Source organism: Gadus morhua, chromosome 12 (assembly GCF_902167405.1).
Source record: "Gadus morhua chromosome 12, gadMor3.0, whole genome shotgun sequence".
Taxonomy (NCBI): domain Eukaryota; kingdom Metazoa; phylum Chordata; class Actinopteri; order Gadiformes; family Gadidae; genus Gadus; species Gadus morhua.
Genome location: NC_044059.1, coordinates 8,437,946 through 8,457,672, shown reverse-complemented (window position 1 = coordinate 8,457,672; position 19,727 = coordinate 8,437,946). Strand labels below are relative to the sequence as shown.

The following is a 19,727-nucleotide window of genomic DNA, read 5'->3' as shown; positions in this document are numbered from 1 at the left end:
ACAGCCCTAATTTCCTATCCTTCCTCTCACTCAAACTATGTGGAGCAGAGCGGTCGTTGTGTTTTACCAGCACTAGATCACTGCTGGGCTACGTCCCATCCTCTTGACTGTTGACTCACCCTTGCCCAGCATCCTGCTACAGCTGTAAAGCTCTCCGCACAATAGCTCCAGGCGTTACGGAAGAACATATGGTTGCGTACTCATATCCGATGGGTCACTGTGTGTGTGTATTTTCCCTTCAGAACATTACCAACTCTGAGATGACCTTGTGTTCTGGAAGAACAGTGTACTTCCTCAGTGACCTGTTGCTGAAATATCTTGCGTGTTTAAGTTTGGCGACCTAGGGTCCATTCCTTAGCGTTTGTACTTTACACTTAATCTGTCAAAGGAGATTGGTTATTTGATTTAGTGCCTTCCTTGTCTTCCACTTCTCACAGCTTGCAGTTGCCCTACGAACCAGACTTATGATGTGTTGACTGATCTTCCATGTCATTATATATTTTTCAGTGTTTTGTAGTTTGGGATAACAAATACAACCGCATTGCTGGACTGCTTCCAGTTTCCTCCATTGTGCGTTCGTTGAAAGGCTTTATGGGCGATCAAGGTTTGTTTGAGCTTATTTGTTGACGAGTCCTAGCATGTGTTTACCCTGTCAAGCAGGCATCATGGGACCAGGAGATGTGCTCGGATATCTGTCAGTAGCATGTGACTGCCTCAGGCAACTGGTCCAATGGTGAGATCCTGCCTCTTGAAGCAGGGGCCAGACCCTTGCCTGGCCTACCATGCATCGCAACCCTTCAATGGCCACTTAGGAGCTACTTCAGTGGAAAAACACACACGACACTGTTACATAGTGTTAAAACCATTTGTTTTCTTCTGGAGAAAGTGTTGATACCTGCCCTGGTGCAACTTTTGTGGCTTGCAGAGGGAATTGTGTTTCACATGTGCCAATGTACATTTACTACTTACATACTAGTACATAGTATGTATGTAGTACTATACTAGTACTAGTTTAGTCTAGCTGGCCTCTTAAGCAATAAAAAGGTATTCCTGTAAACACTATTAATATAGGCACCCGTCTACATGATCAGCAGAATACTTAATTATTAATCGAATCAATAGTTCCAGCCCTACTTGACACAATGCTGTCTTGTATTATTTGTAGCTGTTCACTGCATAATGACTGCATTGCAGCGGGGCTGTGTAGCTTCCTGCTCTTTAGGTCAGGGGAGGGCACTCTTCTGGATGAAAGAAATATAGAACTGTTGATGTAAACATGGCGCAAGCGTGGCCCTACCTCCCCTTCAGCTTCATTATTGCATTTTTATGCTTTATTATAGAGCGAGATAGAGAGGACGGTATGGGAGCCAGAGGGGCGGACATGCAGCGGAGGATCACGGGTGGGACACGAACCCGGCTCGCTGAGATCAGGACGGAGCCTATATGTTAGGTGCTCTATATGAAGTTCAAGTTGTGGACAAGCCGGGGCCTGAGCAAGGAGTGCTTGGGGGCTTTTGAGGGGAGGTAATCCAGGAAAAATGTGGTTCTGTACAATCACCGCCGACCATATCTGCAGGTCAGGGGTATTTTGTTTATCAAGGAAATCTGTGTGGTGCCCGTCAAGTTCAGGACACGCAGGTGACGTGATTTGAATGTGTTGTAAGCGCATTTGACTCGAGGCTGTAGGTCAAGCAGATAAGCTCCTCCAAAGGATTTCATCGTTCTGCATTTTCCCTACCTTTATACGTCATGAGGGAAATCGTTTAATTACACAGATAAGAGTTTCCCTCCGGCCACTTTACAGACCGGAGCTGCATTGTGTTGTGGATTCATAATACATGGATCGGATCATACCAAAGTAGTGATAAAATGTATGTGTGGTAGGTGATGACTACAATTAGTCTTTGGTTATCAGTTTGTACAGTTAACGTTCTTAGTTTGAGGACCTGGGTGTATTGCATGTGGTTTGAGTTCAAGGGCCTAGGCATTCACAAATAACACTAATAATATTTGTGACTATTTTAAGATTTTCTTTGAAAGGATGATGGGAATGCTGGGCTTTGCTTGGCTATTGTCAGGCCCCTAATTTAGCAAATTGTTTCCGTTCCAGTCTGTCATCTCATTGGACTTGTTAACATACACGAATGTTTGTACATCAACACCTACGTATGTTTGTTCATCCACACCTGTTATCAGCTGTCAATACAGTAATGTATGCTCTGCTCACATTATGTCATTTTATTTTGAGCATTCTAATCTCTGGCTCTGCTGTCTTCAGTGGATCGATTCATGTCAGAAAAGGGCCTTTGCATGTAGTAAAACGGTCGATTTGCAGGTTTGAGCAAGTTTAAAGGAGCATTTCACCGGCGGAGGCATGAATATGTATTGCAATTGGGTCCTATATGTAGTCGAATAATAAAATAAAATTCTACTTTGGTGCAGTCTTGACCGAGAAAAGGCAGAAAGTGACTTTTTGGCGCTTGTGGATTGAAGACAACAACTCCCACCATGCACAGCTTCGCTGGCGGCCACTCCCGCTGATCATCTCTGCCTATCGGACACCTCCTTGTTCCATCTACTAATGGAACAAATCAGCGTGGAGCTTGAACCGACGTCACTAGAGTAGTGACGCTTGCACAGAAGCGTACGGCCGACATCTTCCTTTATTCTGGGTGGAAATAGTAACATAGTTACGCAATTAAATGCGTTTATGTAAACATTTTTAGCGAGAAATGTGCATTTTAATTTCATAATGTTCGCTCGTTGAATGTGAAGGATGTTTGGTTTGATAGTTATGACGAAGAGGGAACGCTCCATTCACTTGCATGGACAGCGTCTCTGGTTGCTAAGCAACCTCAACGTCTTGGCGGACTATCTGCTGATCAACACTACGAATGCTGGAAACACACCAGACACACCATGTGAAGTTATTTAACCCGATTATTGTTATTTATATCCGACATTATTTAATCTAACCCGATCTAAACTCTATCATGCACCCAAACACGGCGGCATTTGGGTTTCCTACCTCGGACTCCTAAATCCAGCGCAGCCACAGGCGCGTTGGCGCGTTGAACCATTTTTGTGACACACAATGATCAAGCTTCAAGTTAAGCACGTTACACGCGTTTGGTGTGGCCGTAGCCCGTGTCCACCAAAAGCGTCTTTTTATGCGGTTTCACCCAAAAAATCGGCTTCGTGTGGACGGGGCCAAGAAGGCGAACACACGTCACCAAGACGGGGAGACAGCGCCAGGCGACTTACGCCACTATTTGCCAATGGATCGTGGATGCCTGGGCTGATATAACAGTCTCAACTGTGGTCTAAGCTTTCACGAAGGCAGGAATAATCACTGAACTGCCAGGCAACAGCAGCGACACTGACTCGGATAATGACGAGAGGGATCCGGGCATGTTGGATGCCGTACTCGCCCAACTGTTTAATTCGGACACACAAGAATTCGAGGGATTCGTAGACGGGGAATGAACTGAAAAAGTGAGCTTATTGTTGAGAGATATTGATATTGATGAGATATTGTTAATATGCACATTAACGTTTGAACATCGTTACCATGGGAGTGACCGGAGTTGTCAGAACGCTTAATAAAGTTTGACTTTATCTGACTGTTTTGTTGACATTCCCTTTAGCACAGCTCGGTCTGGTCGATGCATAACGCAACCCCAGTCAAACGTTTGACTGCAGTATCTTCTATTCTATGTGCCTTATAATCCGGTGCGCCCTATACATGAAAACAGTTCTAAAATAGGCCATTCATTGAAGGTGCGCTTGATAATCCGGTGTGCCGTATAGTGCGGAAAATACGGCAGCCCTCGTCTATTTCTTTCGAAATGGTGAACTTTTGCATGGAGCCATCTTCTATGTCAGATCGAGTACCCTCCGCCAATGTAGGCCTACTTCAGTTTTATCAACAGCCTCTGTTATCTTAGCTTCAGACGCTGTGGATGTTAGTTTCTGCTGGTGAAGTCCCACCCACTGGCACTGCTCTAATAGGTCTGTAGCGTCAGTGGGTCCCACCCCCTAGAGGGGGGTGGGACTAGTGGTTGTAGTCGTACGAGAATCATCCCCTCTTACACTTCCTATTTTCTTGTACGCAAAAATCGTCATATTGCGTCATAAAAAACAGGAAGTGTTGGAGATCGATACGGATCTCTCCAGTCTCTCCAGAAAATAAGGAAATGATGCTAGACCATTCAAAAATATGCGGGGGGTTCTAAAAATACAAAGCTTATGTGAAATGGGTGAAGTTGCCCTTTAAGGGATCTCCCTTTTATGTGACAGTCGGTCAGCCAGCTGACTTGTGAATGTCAACTTTAACTGATGGAGTGTGGTTGGGTGTTTCCGTGATGACAAGTAAGGCTTGAGTTTTTATTTTTTGGCACGTACCTAGGTACTGCAGCACCCATACCACCTATCTGCGTACAAAACAAAACTTTTTTCTAGTTGGACTTCATTGGAGGGGGGATTGTTGGCAGGTTCTATCTAATGTATATCAATTCTGGTTCTCGGCATATTTAAAAACGGAAATGTTTTCACGTTCTATGGAAAAATGTGTGTGTCTGTCTGTCAGTGTGTGTTTGAGTGTGAATAAACCTGCCATACTGTAATGCATGACCAACTTCCTGTGGCAACCCACTATTGTAGAAAAACACTCACATCCTCTCTGGATTCTTCCTTTATCTCACCCTGTATTCATGTGGCTGTGCTTCTCTCTTTTCCCCTCAATCTGTTCCATCGTGCTGTATTTCACTTCCACCATTATTATGCACTTCTTGAAGACGTCTGCAGGCCCGGTGGCCTGCCTAGCATATGTACTGGAAGATTTAAACAATAACTGGTGTGTCCTAGACTAGCAAAAAAGCACAGAAACTAGCATTGTTGTTTTTTTTGGGTCCAAAACAAAGATTAAATGGAATCCTAGGGCCACCCTGTTGCTCTGCACTGTAGTACGCATTCTTGCTATTGTGCCATAATATTTACTTCTAAAACATCTGTGTTAACAATGAAAAGTCAGATGAAAAAAGCTGCCCTTCGGTTGCAAAGAAGCCAAGTTGCATAACGGATGTCTGTGTAAACTGATGAAACCCCCCCCGGTACCATATACAGGGTTTATTTCTGAAATGAATGTGAACAAAGTCATTGTTCACATTCATGTCTTTGCTTCTTGTGTAAAATGGAACAGTGGAAACCATTATTTCAGTGAGCAAAAGTATCTAAAATGACTGGAACAGGTGGCTAAACTACCTTTCACATGCAGCGTTTTCTTTTCAGCAGCCCAAATTGGTTGCATGTTCTGCCACCAGTGAGGCCAAAGACGAAGCTGGATGACTGTCTTTACTAGAGAAAGAGAAACGGGGTGTGCCTCAGCAACGATGATGTCCTTTATTTGCGTCACCATGTCCACAGTCCAATAAACAAAAGCCAACTGCCACTAGTTTTTAAACTTCAGACTCCATTCGCTTTCTGTGCTTTTTTGAACGGTACATTTCAAGGTTAGCTTTGATTCCTCCGTTTTTTTCTTCAATTTCTGCCAAACTTGCAAACTTTTAGAATAGGATATTACAGGAAAATAATTGTATTTCCTGATTCATAATTTACATAACGCATTATAGAGCACAAATGTGACACTTTCACTTCCTTTCTTTGTTTTTGCATCTGATCTCTCTATTTTCTGGTTATTTCTTCGCTTCGCTCATGTTTGTTCGTTCTGTCTCTGTCTGTCTCTCTCTCCCTCCCGACCATGTTAAAATGCAGGAACCCGTCTACAGCTTTCTACCAAGCGTTCCCATGTAGCAGGTTACTGGGGTCAAAACCCCTCGGAAATAGGTATGAGCTTGGGTTGCCTTGGTGTGTGTGTTTTGTGTTCACACATGAGTCAGCCTGCACTGAGCAACTAAGCCTGACCTCGCTCTTGAGTTTTCTTGCATGAAGAATGCATGGCATTGTGGGTACGGAAGATAAACTTCCTGGTCTTGGACTTGTGTGTGTGCGTGTGTGTTTTGAAACTCATTACCACAATGAAGGTTTAAGTGAATGATGAAGAGAAGGAAATTGACGTGCTTTGCACCTTAATAAATTAATTGATGAAATAATAATAAATTAAAGGAAAACGTAGGGTTTGTCAGCTTGGACCCTATTTTCAAATCAGTTGAGGTGTAAGGGCCGACAATTACAAAATACAATTGTTGAATGTTGCAGCCGCAGGCCACGAAGATAGGCTGCAATGTATTCCGCAGGGTCACTGGTGCGTTGTCAATGTACATCTTAGCATTGCTTGTTTTGGCCACTGACAGGCTCCGATTATATTCTAACATCATGGAAAGTAACGCTATAGAGGATTACAACTTTTTTTTGATCCGGTCTGTTTATTATTGCGTCCAACCAAGTCACACTGAAGGAGATGTATCTCGAGAGGTTAGTTGTTCCAGGAAGTTGGCAGAATGTTTAAAATGTGAGTGAGAGCTGGAGACAGAAAAACTGTCTCCAGCTCTTCAGAAAGCAGAGCTTGGTGTTATCCAAACGATTAATCATTTAGGTGAAGGACAGTTGAGAGTAGAATGGGAAAAGTTCCTGCAACATCCAGATATCAGAGCGAGACTTCTCCTTGAGCGGGACTTGATTTGACACAACAACAAACAGATCATCCTTTCCTTAATGTTATAATATGATCTAAGCCAGTCGGTGGAAAAACAAAACTTTTGGAGGCCGCAGACAGGGTGTTATTGGCCAAAAGGATTACATTACAGGCTGTTTTTTTTTTTGCGTATTACTGCTTGAGTGTTCTGGTTCAATGCTGGACCGATTTCATAAATTGTTGTTCGCATTAGTCCCTTAAACCCAGAATGATAGGAATGTAGGATTCTGGTTGAAAAACTCCAAGTTCTCCTTTAACTAGGCTGGACAGTTGGAGATCTAATGCATCTTCGCAATTATACCTGCATTTATTTTGCATGTGATTCAACTGAATGAGAACTCCTTTTGGCCTCAACTCGAAAGCTTCTAAAAACGATTTGCCTACAAGACCAGCATAAGATGGTTGATATGATAATGACGGCTCACTTGTTTAATTATTACCAGATGATTTACGTAGATTAATTGACTTGTAAGATTCTGATACAAGTAATTCTGGGAAACCAGATGCAAATCTCTCCAATTGAGAGTGCATACCTCACACATGTGTGCGTTTACATTGTAGCGTGTACGCCTCAGTGTTCATTTTCAAAACACGTCACCAGATACACCCTTCAGCGTTCCTTCTTTGAGATCTGTACCGACAAAGGCTGTCATCGAATCAACCCATAGTACCAGCCCTGTCTGTGTTAAGTCAGCCATGGCTCATGTTGTCGACAATGCTATTTTATATTTGCATTCAACTGCTAAACGGTGTGGTTTCTGTGTGTTGGACTCCAAGGTTAGGGCTTCTGTTTGTTCCCGTTCCAACAAGAGTGCCTCCAGGCTCTAGGTGACTAACAGTGCAGGCTCTATTCACAACTGTTTAAACTAACCGCTAGTAAACCCTGATGGAAGCCACCACAATCCAACTCCTTTTGTTTCTGGCCAGCTTGCCTGCATGGTGGGGCATGTTCAAGTGGGGGTACAAACTCGTAAACAGTTGGAGGGAATAATGGAGAATTCCAGAAAGTGATGGCTTTGTGGAAATCATCCAAAAAAAAAAAAGAGATGGGTGTTGTTCCATGAAATATCACGGTGGTCAGTGTGTTCTTGTTTGCATGGCCGTTTGTGTGCAATGCATGTTGTATCCAGCTACCTTTCTGCTAGGTCTTCCTAGAAACTACTTATGGTTTAATTTTTTCATGGAACAAGAGGTCTAGTTCATTTTTTTTTTTTCCTTTCCAAAGGGCTTTCTAAATTGGAAGTTCCACTCACAGCATTTATAAACATTCTTGGAAAGCTACCTGGTTGCCCTTCTGAATTAAATCATTGTGAGTTTGTGTTCGCTGTCCCCGAAAGCAGCAGCAATCGTTCTGCAAACCTCAACCCCAATAAGTCATAAAGAACAGCTTTGTGATTATGGGCAATAACATTCTGGTTTATTTATACAGTAAATATAGCAGACAGGTAATTAGACTCAGACTAGGTATGCAGTCTTAAAATAAGGGGAAACTAACAAATTAGAAGTGTGTAAAACATTTTTTTTTACCGGAAAAGCAAAGGTTATGATTTCGTTCTCATTTGAGCCTGGACGAATTCCAGATTCATCAGTCACCTTAGAGGCACTTGATTTATCAACAAGATCTGTGTACTATGCATACCTTGCAGTACACAACACAATTTAATTGCAGGTTTTGCATATAATATACTAAGTGCTCAATTTGATATGGTTTAATTGTAAAGGCTGCCCTTGAGGCAACAGCCTGCAGAGAAATGACTGAAGTGAGTTTGGTTAACCTGACACAAGTTTACAAAGCCCATCTCAGATTGTTTACTCAATATAACCGCATGGTTAGGCACTGTGGAACAGAATAATTTGTGTATTCGTGGACACCCAACTAGGTGTGCCATGTCACAAGTCTGCAAGTCTCGCTTTCTTCCACGCTGCATGTTAAGCTGGCGTAAAGGTGAAATCCTGTTTGAATCCAAGTCAGCCCAACGGGACGTGACCGTACTCATGTGCACTGTAAACCAGGCACCTCCCTACATTAGAGTAACCTAAGGTGAACCAATCGGTTTCATCAGAAACTACGTCGTACATCAAACGCAACTGCCGTTTTGATGCTAAGGTAAGCGGCCGGTTTGTTTTTAAATTCAAGTTGGTGGCACGGCGCCATTAGCGCTGCAGAGGTAACGCCATTACTGTTGGGCAACACACAGCCTCCTAATCTCCAGCCCAAACGAGTGTCACAAGACCTGATTGCTTACAAAGAAGCTTGGCGTGAAAAGGGTTGTGAGAGTGCCTTGATCTTATGTTTCTCTGGTCCTACACCAAGTCATTAGTGCCTTACCAACGGAGCTGGACGGGAGGGGTCTCTCTGTCTCTCTCTCGCTCCCTCTCTTTCTTTCCCCCCCCCTCGTCTGAGCGCTTGTCGACTATTAACAAAACCACACAGCTGCTTGTTTTCTCTGAAGGGGGGAAAAAAGCCCCAACACGGGCTAGAATAACAAGAACGTTCATAACCCCGCCTGAATTAACTGTGAACCCCGGAGCGGGGGCTCTGATCCCACCCCCTCCCCACTGCCCTTGTGACACCCCAGGGTGGCTCTCGGCCGCCAGGGTCTGACGGCCGTCCGCCCCCCCCCCCCCCCGCGGTGCCAGCGGTGGTGGTCGCGTGTCTGGGGAGGTCAGCCAGGCAGACTCCTGGGGGCCTCTCGCAGGGGGGGGGAGAGGGGGACATCTGGAGGCACTGTGAGGCCAAGCTGTTATGCAATGGCAGAGAACATAAGCGTTCCAGTTCCTTCGGTGTGTTTACAGGGAAGCGTAGGCACCCCGCTCGTTTAAAGGGATTTAGGGGCGCGGAGGTGGATACTCTTCTCCCAAAAGGTTTCCTGTTTTGCAGTATTGAGCGGCCCCTAGTACCGATGAATTACCATAAAGTGATCCACAGACGCTCTACCTTCAAAACCTTTGACGTACCACTGCGAGGGTTCGTTCATAGGCGTCCATGTGTTGTATGCAAATCCTGGCACGTTGCCTCCGCCGTGCGTCACGGTTAAAGCTAGTGCCCATGTGGCGGGTCCTGTTTTTCTTCTCTCAGGCTGAGTTGCGTGGAATACCTGTTGATTTTCGCAGAACTCGGTCACCAGAAGCTGTTGATCAGCCGGCCCTGGGCCAGCCCAGAGGATCAGAATAGTCACACCATCCATCGAAAAAAAAGGGCCTCTCCGGTCACTTTGTACATCAGGTCTTATGACCGGGAATCCTCAACTTGCCCACAGCAACTACTTATGGCCGTCGCACTACAGGGATATTGTACTCTACACTGTATCCTGGGACAATGTCCTGGAGTGTATTGTGCAAGGTTAATGCATGTTGTTTTATCATGAGCAGAATATGATTAGTCAGTCATGTTTTAATATTTAGTGTTTGGCTACGCCTGTAGCAATGAACGGATGTCGACGAGCGTTTTCTTCATCACTTGGCTTGTCATTGGTTGTTATGGAGCTGTATGATGTTCAGTAGGCCCATCTCATTGTTTTCGTTAAGAGTGGGTGTAAGCACTAAGGTGGTCTCAAATGGCTTTCCCCCCCGGTTGGAATGTTGTTGGACCACAAATGCTTACACAAGTTAGGCTGGAGTACCTATCCAGTAAGTAGTCTGATGAATTTCGATGGGATGGCAGATGTATATCATCCACAGAAACAAACATCAAAATAATCAGATGTCCTTTCGTTGTCTATTAGGTTACTCTGCTGGCTAGTCAAGAGTTTGTTTTACTCAGCCCAGAGAAAAGTGTCCTTTTAACAAAGATTTGTGACTGATAGGCTGCATGACAAGAACAACTAATTACAATAAACTTATACCGCATACAAAAAAATAAAAAACATTTAATACAATTATAACCATTGGATCTGGCCCTGTTGTTTTAATAAAGTCACCCTAATTGCCTCCAGGATTTTCACCATTCATCTCTCATTCGACTCTCTGCTGGCCCCGGCTGGCGTGAGAGCGTCACTGCAGCTAGAGATATGAAAGCCAGGCTGAAAGCCAGGCTGAAAGCCAGGCTGAAAGCCGGCAGTCTTGCTTAGCAGTGAATTTGAGTCAGATAACAGTGGGTTAGCAGTGATTTGAGACCGTGTATCTTGTTCTCCTTTCCGTCTTTACACCCATCCCCCAACATACCCCTTCTCTGTTTGCATTGAGGAACGGTGAGCTGGGGGTCGACCCCCTAAAGGCTGGGGGGTCGACCACTTAAAGGCCTGGGAATATACCTTATTCAGCTGGCTGTCGTCCTGCAGTGTGTTTCTATGGATGCCACCACTGAAGGGTTGGTTCAGTTTCATATTCATAAATGCAAACCCTCCAGATTTGCCCCACTTTGCCCCAAGAGTGGCAATTCGGTCCCCTGTTCATCGTATTTACCCCCATCACGGGCCGGGGGGCAGTACATTTTGTGGTGGTGGACACCCAGTCAGAGCTCCCTTGCATAAAGGGCCACATATTCCCCAGCAGAACACAAAGGGACAGCGTGTGTTGTTTTCCTTGGACGCCAAATACCAACAAGCCAGACGGGGCTGTGTTGTCGGGTGCACACTTCATTTTACCCCTCCGCGCCAAATCTCTCATTTGCCTGACAAGCAAATTCACCGGCCCTCGGCCTGCCAGCCTTTTTTTGTTGCTGATAAAACCACGTCCCTCCCAGTTGGTGGGCATTCTTGTATCTCTGTTGGCCCCTGTGTGTAAACCACTAGTTCAAAGGAAAGGTCGCAGAGGATCTGTTTTCTCACCATTCCTTCCCTAATCAGCTGAAAGGTGCCGAGTTATCTGCTGGTATGCAGATGTGGATTTGAATATCCGCCATGATTCCTTTCGCGTCTATCCGATGGTGTAGGTCCGCTCTGACGCTGGGGTTATTATGGGTGACTTGTAAAGTCACGCTGGGGTGAGGCAGACATTTAAATAGTCAAATAGACATTGGTTGTAATAACAAATAAATTAAGATAAATCATTGTTTGCTACTCGTGTTTTGCTTTACTGCGTAAAAAGCTAGTTGGTAAGGAAAGGAATCCATTTTGCTCAAGGTACACACACTAACTACCTATTTCTCCAATAAAGTGCTTCGAAGTTTGTAACACCTTATAAACATTGATGGAATTCGTTATGTAACCTTAATGACAACTACAGCAAAAAGGACAAATATAAAGTTGGAGCATAGTATTCACAATAAATACCCCTTTGGATTGTGAGCATATTTGAACGTTATGTATAATGTTTAAATAAATGCACATGGTGAAGGGGAAGGACCCCAGGTAGGCTGAAGATTAGTTTATTTTATCTCTTTCTCTCTATCGTAATTCACTTCATATGAAGACGCTTTATTTGTTACATGTAGCGTGCTTTTATGGCGTTTTAAAGGTGTGCAACAGAGTCCTGGTGGGTTTGGGGTTTGGGAGAAAGGGCATGACTCCTCCCCCCGTGTTGACAAGCGTGCATGTCGAAAGGGTTTTTAAGCCTCGACTCACTCGCTCGCAGACAAACATTGGTTCGACAGTCTCCACGAGTGAAAACTGGCTACTGTTTGTTATTCCGGGCTTGTTTGATTTAATCCGCTGGACATCATGCGGTGCAGAATGAGCTTCAGCCTCCCCTGTTCGCCCATCTCTTCACCTACATACTCGGCCCGTTTGGTCGCGTACAGAACGAGATGCCTCAGGTAGGCGACAGCACCCCATACTTCTGAGGGGGTCTACATTCTTTTATGGACTGGCCTAGTTTTACGGTATTTGTGATTTATGACGGGAACTGATTTGGGTTTCTTAGTTATTACTCTTCTTCTTGTATAGAAGTTTGATTGGACGAGCACTTTTGCGGTCACTTCAGTTGTCTCGATGCCGCACGTAATAACTTTTGTAAGCGCCTTGGCACGGAGGTTGAAGAAGTTGCGAAGTGTCCCGCATACCCGTAGCCGCTTACGGGCTTCCATAGAGAACCCACTTTCTCCCGCAGCCTGGATCAAAATCAACCCGCAGCTCCGTCTAGTGGACAGACGGCCACCATAGCAGTGAGCATCCACGTCCAGGCTGGGCGTCGTCGTGTGTGCTGGGATTCTTTTTGTGTGTGTGTGCACTCGCAAGACCTTCCTTTGTTTGACGTGATCGGAGACTTTATACAGTCGCGCAAATACATTTGTGCTGTTCTACAGCGATCGTTTGACGTGTGAAGTAAGTGGTGAGTGCGCATCAAGAGGGGTGGGCTTGGTTTGGGTTGCAACGTGGTTGCGGTGCTTCGTTAATTAATTAAGGTGACTCGATTGTAACGCTTGAAACAATCTGAGGATTTAAATCTCCCATTTCAAAGGACCGCTGCAGACGTTTATTTATGCCGTTGGTTTTCTTTTTTGTCGTTTCACGCAATTGTGATTTGTATCATAATATGAACCGGAAAAGGGGGAACCTAAACATCTGCCCATTGTGCTTCCTTTGAGGAGTCTTTCTCAGGACAGTGGGCGCGGTTAGCGACTAGCGATGGAAATGTTATGTTTTTTTAATGTGCCATGTTTAAATCGGGTTTGCTAGATTGTTATAAGGTTATATTGAATCAAAGCAAATGTATTTAATTTGGTAGTATCTAAAAGACTAACTCTTTGTTGCAACGCTGACATGCGGAATGTATCACGTTCCCATTTCCGTCATCTTTTGACGATCATCAGTGAAATGGGTAGGAAGCTTGGCATCGTTTTTAAGACTTGTCCACTTCTCAATTTCTCCTTTTCAAACTGAATAAATACAGAGCCAATCGACTCTGACATCCATAACGAGGGGATGGTGCTTTTATATTCCCTCTACTTGGCTACCAGAGAAACACAGATGAATATAACAATGGCTAATTATTGGCCTTGTATCTTACAATAGTGCTCAATCTTTTCAGGCCAGTTGTGTGCTTGGATGGGTTTTAAATAACCTGCATTGTATTAAGAAACACAGTGCAGTTTATTAGCATTTTTCCCTGCTCATAAATACCTTTCCCTGTGAAGTAGTCCGAGTGAATCATCCAGACGTCCTCAGGGCCATTGGCGGCAGATGAACTGATATTTGACGACTGGATACATCTGATGAATTGGTAAAGTGGTAACCTGTCATAACTCTCTCTGTTTTTCTGGTCCACAGTGCGTCTGGTGCCAGTTTAGTTGCCATCGACAACAAGATCGAACAGGCAATGGTAGGTCCTTCAAAGCATATTTGAATCAAAACTCTAATGACATGTCATCGGTTTATTTATTCAAATATTTTGATTTTGTCCGGGGGCCATTTTAACTCTATTTCCATCTCTCTGTCTCTCTCTCTCTCTGTCTCCCCCCCCCCCCCCCCCCAGGACCTGGTCAAGAGCCACCTGATGTACGCCGTCCGCGAGGAGGTGGAGGTGCTGAAGGAGCAGATCAAGGAGCTGTACGAGCGGAACTCGATGCTGGAGCGGGAGAACGCCGTGCTCAAGTCCCTGGCCAACACGGAGCAACTGGGCCAGCTGTCGAGCACGCAGAGTCCCGGCGGAGGCACCACCTCCCCCCCACAGCTGCAACACCTCCTGGGCGACAGCAACAACACCGCCCTCAACAACAACAACAACAACACCAACGCCATGCAGCACGAAGGGGGTCCGAACAACCCCCATCAGCCCAACGTCACCTCTGCGTGATCCCGTTACCCACCCCTCGCCCGCCCGCCCGCCCCGCCGTTCCCGTGCACCCCTTGCAAATTCCCGCCTTACTTAAGCAAGACGCAGCGCACCCAGCCGTGCCCTCCTCAGGCCGGAGTGCAGGCGGAGGACGTTGTCTGGAAGGAAGTAGAAAAGACCATCAACCGCCGTCGTCCTCCCCGCTCCCTGAAGGGCGGCGGCCCCTCCCCGAGAGAGGGTCCGCTTCCGGGGGGCCCACGCCACGCCCCCTGAACGCACAGTCGAGCATGGCCCCCTCCCTCCCCCCCCCCCCCCCCCCCCCCCCCCCCCCATAAGTATTGGTGAGCCCCCCTGCAGCAGAGCGCTGCCAGTGCAACGGAGAAAGGAGCAGCGACAACAACGTGAGCAGCAGCAGCAGCAGTGAGGTTCAGCCTGTTGTGGCAGGAGAAGAGGGGCTGATGGAGGGGTGTGGAGGCCCTGGGGGGGTGGCTTGGTTTGTCTCACGGCGGAGGGTGGGATCTGCTGCCAGCGGGCGCTCGACGCGGTGAGAGACGGGACTCCTCCTCTCGACAAAACATCTCAAGGGGAGCCCCCCGGACTGTGTCTCTGTCTCTCTCTCTCTCTCTCTCTCTCTCTCTCTCTCTCTCTCTCTCTCTCTCTCTCTCTCTCTCTCTCTCTCTCTCTCTCTCTCTCTGTCTCTGTCTCTGTCTCTGTCTCTGTCTCTCTGTCTCTCTGTCTCTCTCTCTCTGCGCGCTCCTCCTCCGCCCAGAGCGATCTTCACAGAGGCCAGGAGTGGGCAGGCTCGCCCGGAAGGGGGAGGAGCTAGTGGGCGTTTTTTGTTTTTTTTTGCCAAGAAGCACCACACTCTTTAAAATGGGTTACTATATGTTCAATAGTTCAGTTTTACTATTTGCATTTATTTATTTCAGGGCTGCTATTTCCATAATGTAAACGAACAATGTCACCGAAAACACTTCTTTTGGTAGACAAAAATGACAAATACAATGTGATCCTTTTGGTATGGCAGACTTTCAATTGGTAGTCCATTGAAACAAGTAGACCCCAAGTAGGCAATAAGTTCTGTATTGAAGACATTTTCCTTGCGAAATAGTGCTAACACTAAATACCAATATTAAAAGATATTAATTCCAGGTTGAATGTACATTTTGTAAAGTGTAAAGTATTAAAAAGGCTTGTACAGGAGAATGCCTGTTCTTGAGATAAGAAATCTGTGATGGGATGTATCCGCAAAGAAAGCTTACTTTTATGATAGTTTCTTTGTTTGACAACAGGGTAAAACTAGAAACGATGAATGACATGCCATATATTTCTCCCGACTTTTTATGATTCTACTCGTGCAGTTTCTGTGGGGCTGGAAGTGGGAGGTGGAGCTGACAAGCTGTGAAAATGTATTGACCTACTTTATAACCAAAGATGCAAAGCTGTGTAAGTCCTTTTATTCCCCCTCCCTTTATTTTTTTTTTTGCTGCACACATTATGTTTATTTTCTACTCCTCTTTTCCCCCCTTTCACTCGATTCTGTGGCTGTTTGGCACGTCGCGCTGTCGCTGGCTGGACGGTGTCATGGATCGGACCACTCTCTTACCTCATGTTTCTATCCAGCACCCTTTAGTTTGATCTCATGATGTCAGTCAGTCAACAGCGGAGAAAGGTTACAAGGATGGAAAATGGAATGGAGGTAGAAGGAGATGGGAGGGGGGAAGGAGAGGAAAAAAGGGGCTGGTGAAAAGATGACCGCTGAAGGAAAAGTCAGAACGACACCTTTCCTCCGCTGTTGATGTAAAAGCTGTTTTGACCTTCATACGGACAATAAAGGGTTTAGTGAACAGACGTTATCGTACGTTACCTACACTTAAATTCTGATTGTAGTCAACCAACGCATAACTTACTAAAAACACCCCTCCCTTTAGAATAAACCAACACACGACAAACCAATTCAACATCGTCATTTTCTGAAAGGAAAGCCGTTAACCGCGGTTGGTCTCATCACCCGGGCAGCGTGAATCTGGGCCGAGTGATGGGATGTCATGTGTGCGCTTCATGTTTTCTTGTGCCTCCCGGTGAACCGTCCGCTTCTAGCAGGCGAGCTTGTTTCTTCTCTCATTTGTGGCTTTGAACCAAACCAAATAGGGCCGGTCATTTGTACAATCAGACCATCTTTCCGCCGCACACACTTAAACAAGCTCCCTTTTTTCTGTGTGGGTTATTCGGTTTGGTTTTTCCTTTTTTGGGGTGGGGGGTGGGGGGAGGAGTGGAGGTTCACATGCCAAGTGTATTGTGTGAAAGTGATCACTGAGCCTTGGGGAAAGTTCTATGATGCCCTTGTAATGTGCTTGTCGGACAATTTTAGTTTAAAGTCAAATAAATAACTGTTTTATTAAGAATCCCTTGTTTTGTGGTTTTATGGTTTATTTTTTCAATTTGGAGTTGATCATTTTCAATTAATGTAATCATTATTCAATTATTATTGAACGCTGGATAACCTTCTATTTTTAACAAGTAACGGTACTAATAAATATTTATATTTTGGTACTTTTTCCAAAGTGTACCCATATAATACACGTTTTGACATATTTGAGTTTAGAATTTGCTGCTGCAAGCCCAGGCCTGACCAAAACCAACTCTTTATGACCAATGGGACAATGATGAATCATGCACCGGCGGTTTCAGTGGCATCTGCCAATCATATCATTCTTGGCAAACCGATTCTTGTCACTTAAAGATTATATCTTATTGATTTATATGGTTAATCTTCACTTAAAAGTTACCTCAGTTGAAAGAAGAGCATCGGTAATATGTTATCTAATCCTGTCATGAACAAATATTGAAGATATGCAAATCTCATTGTAGATGAGTGACAGCCGTTTGATCATTGCATGACAATATCTAGGAGGTCTCTTAAGCGCAAAGCTCTTGCGCTGTTATTCCATTGTTTCCTGTCCGCAGTATTTATTTTTGTCTGGTTGGGGAAGACGTTTAACACATTTCAAATAACTCATAACTGCCCATGTCATTCCTCTGTCACATACTGCATATTTTCTGTTTTTTTTCAACAATTCAATTATTTGCATATAGGTCCCCAGTCAGGAGGTCGGAAATGATTAAAACATTTGAATTTATATTCCTTTATATTTAACACTTCCAAGAATTACTTGGAATTAATATATTAATATTTGTCATTTCACTGACCAAAATACTAACTTAAGTAACTACCTTTTAAGGTAGTTACTTAAGTGCATTTAAAAGTAGTGAGATACATGGTAAGCTAAGAAACATTTGCCTATGATGCACTTTAACTTAATAACAGGCAGCATGTTGGTTGCTTTGTGGGGCAATGTTGAAAATACCCATTTGTGTTAATCTGATTCACCTTATGATATCTGAAGAAGTGACATGTAGACATATTTAATCTCATTTTGGTTAGATGTCTTGATCTATGACCTCAGTTGAATTCTTCAGAGCTGTGGACGAATAGGTTTTGAGTCAGTTCCAATCTTTTTGCTCACTCCCTTGGATTGCTTCACTGCCTTGCGTCAGAGTCAGTCCCCTGCCATGTTTCCCCGAATTCTTATGTCCAAGGGAACATATCCTGCTTTTGGCCTGATACAACTTTCATTGAGCATGGTCACACATTATGGAGTATAGGGCATAACCCCAATTGCACATCTCAAGGGAGAATACATATGGGCATGTATGGGTAGCTTATCTTTTGAGTAGGTCTGAAGTCTTTGCGGTAGATCAATACTTTTTGATCCCATGTATTGGCCTCACTGAAGAAGAAAAAAAGGAGATGACACAGGTTTACCATTCCCTGGGGCCTTGTGTAATCAACACAATGCTACAACACAAATGCCTCTTTAAACATCTATATAACTTATTACCTCCCATGAACAATTTCTCCAAACGTGTCCAACTGGCTTACAACTAACCTACTTTCTGTCCTTTAATAGATAACATGTCGAGGCAGGTCCAGGGTGACTCACCTTGGTACGGAGGGTGTGTGCGTGCGTGCCTCAGACGTTTCCTTGAAAGGTAGAGCTTCCCCTGAATTTGTCCTCAACTGTCTTCTTTCCAACCACTGTTCTGCGTTCTTCCTGAGCACGTCACCCTACCTGTCATTCCAAACTAGGCCAGACGACTAAAGGGAAAGGAATGCATTGAGATAGATGTATGTGGGCCTATGGGTATCATACATTTCACATATCAATGCGTCATGTCCACCTCATGACTTCAGTCAACGTTGGTATTGTCTTGCAAGTCATTCACTAGATAATACACCTTCTGTCTTCTCCACCTCTGGATGAAGACTTTCGGGGGTTACCAAGTGTTTCGTAATGCGTTTGGACGTGTGCGTCTACACATAGAGGCAAGATGTTTTGCAATACAGAGGGGCTGTTACTTTAGGAAAAAGGCCCTACACTTTTTCCTGACCACAATTATTTTGGTGTAAAGCACACAATTCCAAAGTATTAACCAACAAATGGTCATCCAACAGGGAGCTTGATGTTATCATGGACATGTATTGGCTGATTGATTTGATAATTGTTTGTTGTGTGCTGCCTACGTGTACACACACACGGATGCACACAAACGCCCATGCACTCCCCCGCCTCCTCCGACAACCCCCCCCCCCACACACACACATAGATTCATGCACTATGACAGTTACTTCCTCCGCGATGGTGTAAGGATGATTACTCATGTTTCATCCACACAACCACGCCTAGGAATGACCGTGATGAGTGTATGGTTCCTGAGTAGATTCATTGATGTACTGTGTAATCGTATCGTCTCCATGGAGTTGAGTGTCCGAGGATATTGCTCCATCGTGTGGGTATTTGTTGTTTTGCTAGGCTTTCAGAAAAAAATGGAAAATGTCCTCATTCAGATATCATATTCATAAATATAATATATAAAAAAATCGGAATACTCTTAATTGTCGGGTAAACTTTCACATACAAGGAATTTGTCGTGGTATGTTGGTGTATGCAGCATATACAAAAATACATAACAGAATAAAACGGTGCTTATTTTTTTTATTTCAATACAATAGCTGGTTAACACGGTGGCATGTACTTTTTTTCTGTTAACTCAAATTAAAGTTTCCTTCATAAAAGTCAATGCCATCATGTGAGCTACATGATGGCAGGCTGACCCTGCTGCTGTCACACGGACTATGTTTACATTGCAGTACCAATTCTGAACAGCAGGTGGCAGTATTGACCAGGTCACCCATCCAAGAGCTTTCTAGAAAACGCTATAACATGAAAAAATATCCCCCCAATAAATGAATCACGTCAATTTGAACTGAGCGAGTACAATTAAATAATTAAAAATATAACTTTCCTATGCAACAAACAATTAAACGCATATAATTAAACATAATAAATAGTGCTTCCCA

The 19,727-nt window shown here is 44.5% G+C and overlaps 1 protein-coding gene across 1 annotated transcript in view; it reads left to right on the top strand.

The window, feature by feature from the left end:
* Positions 1-16,710, top strand: part of tsc22d2 (TSC22 domain family 2) — a 30,380-nt gene extending 13,670 nt beyond the window's left edge. Inside the window, exons 2-3 of the mRNA XM_030372878.1 lie at positions 13,801-13,852; positions 14,006-16,710. Coding sequence (XP_030228738.1) covers positions 13,801-13,852; positions 14,006-14,326 — 373 coding nt within the window. The 3' untranslated portion in view covers positions 14,327-16,710. The remainder of the gene's footprint in view (positions 1-13,800; positions 13,853-14,005) is intronic.
* The last annotated feature ends 3,017 nt before the right edge of the window (positions 16,711-19,727 follow it).